Below are 4,663 nucleotides of genomic sequence, written 5' to 3' on the forward strand. Positions count from 1 at the left end.
TGACATATACTCTAAAGAACCACTCCCCCTTTTCTCTACTTACCTCTTGCCTCCCAACTATTCCTCCATTCCCAAACTCATCACATCACAAGCCCTGGTACACCTTCAGCCCCTACCCTAGTCCCATACTAAGCCATTATTCTGGGATCTTCCTAATTAATTTCTCATGATTCTTTGGTATGCTCTCTTCCTTTTTCTCTCAGTGTTACAAACCCTTTCCCCATCATTTCCCCTCAGCCTTGCTTTCCCCAGTACAGTCAGTAGAATGTCTTATCTCTGTAAAACATGATCTTCTTTACTTATATCAGAAGATCTAGACTGGAATCTTGCCTCTGCCTTTTATAAACTGTGTGACCCTGGCTAAGTCACTGACCTCTCTGACCCTCAGTTATCCCATCTATTAAATGAAGAATTTCTATTATATGAGCTATAATGTCTCTTCCAGCTCAAAATACTATGAGTCTGCAATCCCCATATGTTCTCTTCTTCAATAGTAATGATGCTCTATCAATGACACCCTCTTCCACCTTTTCTGCCAAACCATGTATCTCTCTTCCTTAATTAAAACTGACCCAGGTGCTCGTCCTTCAGGAAGTTTTTTTTTTTTTTTCTGGATTTTGTTTTCTTTCAAGATCTCTCCTAACTGTCTGTTAAACATTCAGTTCTCTTCATCCTTATTTATCAGGTCAGTTTCCTGGTCTTAAGATACAATACATTCCTGCATGTTCTCTTCCCCAGGGAGGAGAGGCCAGGTACTTCCTCCCTCTGGGTACTTTCATTTTCCCCACCCCTTGTTGCTCAGCACAGTGTGCTCTCTCTACTCCATATTCCAACTGGGCTTTGATAGACTGCGTCAGTCCCAAAGACAAATCAACAGTTATTACATGTTCCTCCAAGGGAATGATGACACTACCTGGAGATCTCAGCCAAACCAGCCCTTTTCTCCATTATTCATTTTTTTTCTGATACTTGCAGGACTTCCAGAGAGTTCCAAAGTATCTAGCATCAACCTTAGGCCCTACCCTTTCCATTTTTCCCTTTGAGGCCCACTTCTAGGACACTTCTCAGACCATTTATTTCTCCTGTTCTCCATTCATTCTTCCTCTACTCTCACCTCTCTCATCAAACATTCTTCCCTTTCTGTAGTTTTTTTTTTTTCTTTTTGGAGGAGCAATTGGGGTTAAGTGACTTTCCCAAAGTCACAAGGCTAGTAAGTGTGTCAAGTGTCTGAGGCTGGATTTGAACTCAGGTCCTCCTGACTCCAGGGCTGGTGATCTATTCACTGCACCACCTCTCTCTGTAGTTTCTTTCTTTCTTTTTTTTTTTTTAAGCAGTCAGGGTTAAGTAACTTGCTCAAGGTTACATGGCCAGTTATTTCTGGGTGTGGTGCTGAGTGTCTGAGTCCGGGATTTGATCCAAGTCATCCCAACACTGGAGCCAGTGCCCTTACTCGCCGAGCCACCTGGCCGCCCCTAAGCAATTGGGGTTAAGTAACTTGCTCAAGGTTACATGGCCAGGTGTTTCTGGGTGGGTGCTAAGGTTCTGATCCCGGGATTCTCTGTAGTTTCTTACAGCTCTGTCCTACTGTTAATAGACTTGAACCACATACCAAACGAAAGAAGTAATATGAAAGGAATAAAGAAATGTCTTATATTTAGATCAAGAACTGTCTTTTGCCTTCTTTATATCCTCAGTGCTTAGAATTATGCCTAGCATATAGTAGGCATTGAATCAAAGCATACTGATTGATGGTTGGGGTGGACAGCAGTTCATGTAAAATAAGAATTAGAAGTTTTCATAAAGGAGCAAAGACAAGAGTAGCTGATACTTTTAATTAGTTAATAGCATCATAGAACTGGAACTGAAAAAGACCTTGGAAGCCTTCTAGTCCAAACACTTTCTTTATACATGAGGCAACTGAGGCCCAATAAGGTTAAATGCCTCATTTAATGCCATATAATATATACATAAAGCAGTGGCCAGGTGGAGCAGTGAGTAAGAGCGCCGGCCCTGGAGTCAGGAGGACCCGGGATTGGTTCCAGCCTCAGATACTTAACACCCACAGAAAAAATAACTGGCTGTGTAACCTTGGGCAAGTTACTTAACCCCAATTGCTTTAAAAAATTATACATATATATGTATATACATACATACATACATACATACATACATACATACATACATACATATAATAAGTGACAAGGGCAGGAATAGTGCCCAAGTCCTTTGACACTAAAACTAAGACTTCTTTTGCTGTTCCAGGTCTTGGGTATCATTTAACAGAAAGTTCAACATTGGTCAACAGGGTGACATGGCACCTATGAGTTAACTTATGTTAGTCTGTAAGTAAGACCCAGGTTTGAATCAGATACTTAGAGGATGTGTAACTGGGTCAAGAAATTTAACTTCTCTGGACTTCAGTGTCTTCATCTGCAAATTAGTGCATTAGAATTTATGGAATGCTTGGTCTCTTCCAGTTCCAAACCATGATCCAGTTATGATCCTAAAATATCATAACCCATGAAGGGAAATGAGATTTTCATTCATAAATGAGAATACCAAATGCTTCCTTTATTTTTAAGCTGCTGTTTTATTTGTGGATTTGAATCAGTTTTTTTGTTTGTTTGTTTTTTATGCCTTTTGCCTTTTCAACGGTAATTGAGGTTAAGTAACTTGCCCAAGGTTACACAGCTAGTTTTTTGTTTGGGTGTTAAGTGTCTGAGACCAGAACCAAACTCGGGTCCTCCTGACTCCAGGGCTGGTGTTTTACTCACTGTGCCACTTAGCCACCCCTTGAATCAGTTTTTTAAAAAAATTTACAATGACAGAATTAGCAGGGGGCTTCAAGGCAGAGACTCTTGAAAGTCTCGATGAACAAACCTCCAACTGGAATGTATCTAGAGTTCTATTTTAGCAGCTGGACTCTTATTCTCTGAAACTAAAGACTAATTGCCTATAGCTTCACATTTCATTCAAATGCATTTGACTTCAAATATGTAATTTTGGGCCTGGGCTGTCTTTCAGTTTTTTGCTCTGACTGCTGATTGATCCCCAAATCACCTGTCTGGAAAACACATTTTAAATGGTAGGGAAAAGAGAAAGGCTCTTCTAATCACTTCTTTTGATTTCAGCAAGCCACAAGTTCACACTATACACTAGTCAAGCACAGATAGGGTATCTCTTGCCTGGTCACAAGCAGTGTTGACTTTCTTCTTGAAAATAAAATCATCTTTCCTTATTTCCTTGTTATTGTTGTCCTATTTTTGATTATTTCTTGTACTAGGGTTTGATGCTTGAATTTAGTGGACATAAGAAGCAACTTGTCTTTCTGCCTTCCTCTTTTTATGGAAAATATCACAAAATGAATTTTCTTTTAAGGATTCCCCTCAGCACTTCCCAGTTCCCCTTTCAATACTCATATGTCATTGTGTCCCCTTTGGAGAAAATAGGAGGAGAAACTTATCACGAATTTGCTTGGTCTTTACTCCATAAACAATGGGGTTGAGGGCTGGGGGAATGGCAACATAAAAATTGGCAAATAGGATGAGGACATGACGTGGAACTTTGTGTCCAAAGCGATGGACAAGTACAGAGAAGAAAAGGGGAGTATAGAACATAAGGATGACACATATGTGAGACCCACAGGTTCCAAGAGCCTTCTGGTGGGCACCATGAGAAGGAAGGCGGAAGACAGCCCTCAGTATAATGGTGTAAGAGACAGCAATAAGGACAATATCAGAGACTACAGTCACGAGTGGCACAGCAAAACCATACCAGATGTTGATGGAGATGTCAGCACAGGAGAGTCGGGCCACCCCTATGTGTTCACAATATGTGTGGGGGATGACATGTGCCTGGCAGAAGGGCAGTCGTTTTACCAAGAAAACAACTGGAAATATGACACAGAAACTCCTGATGATGATTCCCACCATAGTCTTGATGATGACTTGGTGGGTCAGTATGGTGGTATATCTCAGTGGGGAGCATATGGCCACATAGCGGTCATATGCCATGGCCATCAATGTAGCAGAATCCACAGCACAGCTGAAATGGAGGAAGAACATCTGGGTGAGGCAGCCTGAGAAGGTGATTTTCTTGTCCCCAAACCAGAGGTTACTGAGCAGTTTGGGCACTGTGGTCGATGACAGAATCAGGTCCGTTTGGGCCAGCATGGAGAGGAAAAGGAACATGAGTTCATGGAGGCTGCGTTCCACAGCAATGAGGTACAGCAAGACACAATTACCCACAATGGCCACAAGGTAGATGGCACAGAAAGGAATTGCAATCCAGACATGGAATTTCTCAAGTCCTGGGATCCCCATGAGTATAAACGAGTTGGGGTTGTAGCTGCTTAGGTTGAATGTGGCCATCAGGACTCCTGAAAAGGTGATTCTTGGGCCCTGTAGAGAAGCCAAAAACCAGAATTAAATGCTAGGGTTGATGGTGGCACTGGGAAATGTGCCAGTGTCAAATTTTCCATGCTGTTGGAGGGCTCTTCCGAAGAATGGTGCAGCATGTCATACACCCTGCAGAACTAATAGTTCATCATTATCCCTGGGTATTTTGTAGGAGGAGTAAAATAGACAGAGGGCATTTTGAGTCCAAGCAGAGGAAGAGTGCGATAAATCAAGTAAGGGTAGTCATTCCTACACACATACAAACA

General features: G+C 41.8%; 1 protein-coding gene across 2 annotated transcripts; it reads right to left on the reverse strand.

Annotated features, from left to right (window-relative positions):
- Positions 1-1,199: 1,199 nt before the first annotated feature.
- Positions 1,200-4,370, reverse strand: LOC138177600 (olfactory receptor 52H1-like). Of its 2 annotated transcripts, XM_069108813.1 has the most exons (2): positions 3,460-4,370; positions 1,200-1,227 (listed from the first exon to the last, which is right to left on the reverse strand). In XM_069108813.1, the coding sequence occupies exons 1-2, from the start codon at positions 4,368-4,370 to the stop codon at positions 1,200-1,202; spliced, it is 939 nt and encodes a 312-aa protein (XP_068964914.1). The 2 variants fall into 2 exon arrangements, with proteins under 2 accessions (XP_068964914.1, XP_068964913.1); XM_069108812.1 differs by lacking the exon at positions 1,200-1,227 and having other exon boundaries at positions 3,423-4,370.
- Positions 4,371-4,663: the final 293 nt, after the last annotated feature.

Source organism: Petaurus breviceps, unplaced genomic scaffold (genome assembly GCF_028583685.1).
Source record: "Petaurus breviceps papuanus isolate PSGF00001 unplaced genomic scaffold, PetGlider_PUasm1.0 90444, whole genome shotgun sequence".
NCBI classification, from domain to species: domain Eukaryota; kingdom Metazoa; phylum Chordata; class Mammalia; order Diprotodontia; family Petauridae; genus Petaurus; species Petaurus breviceps.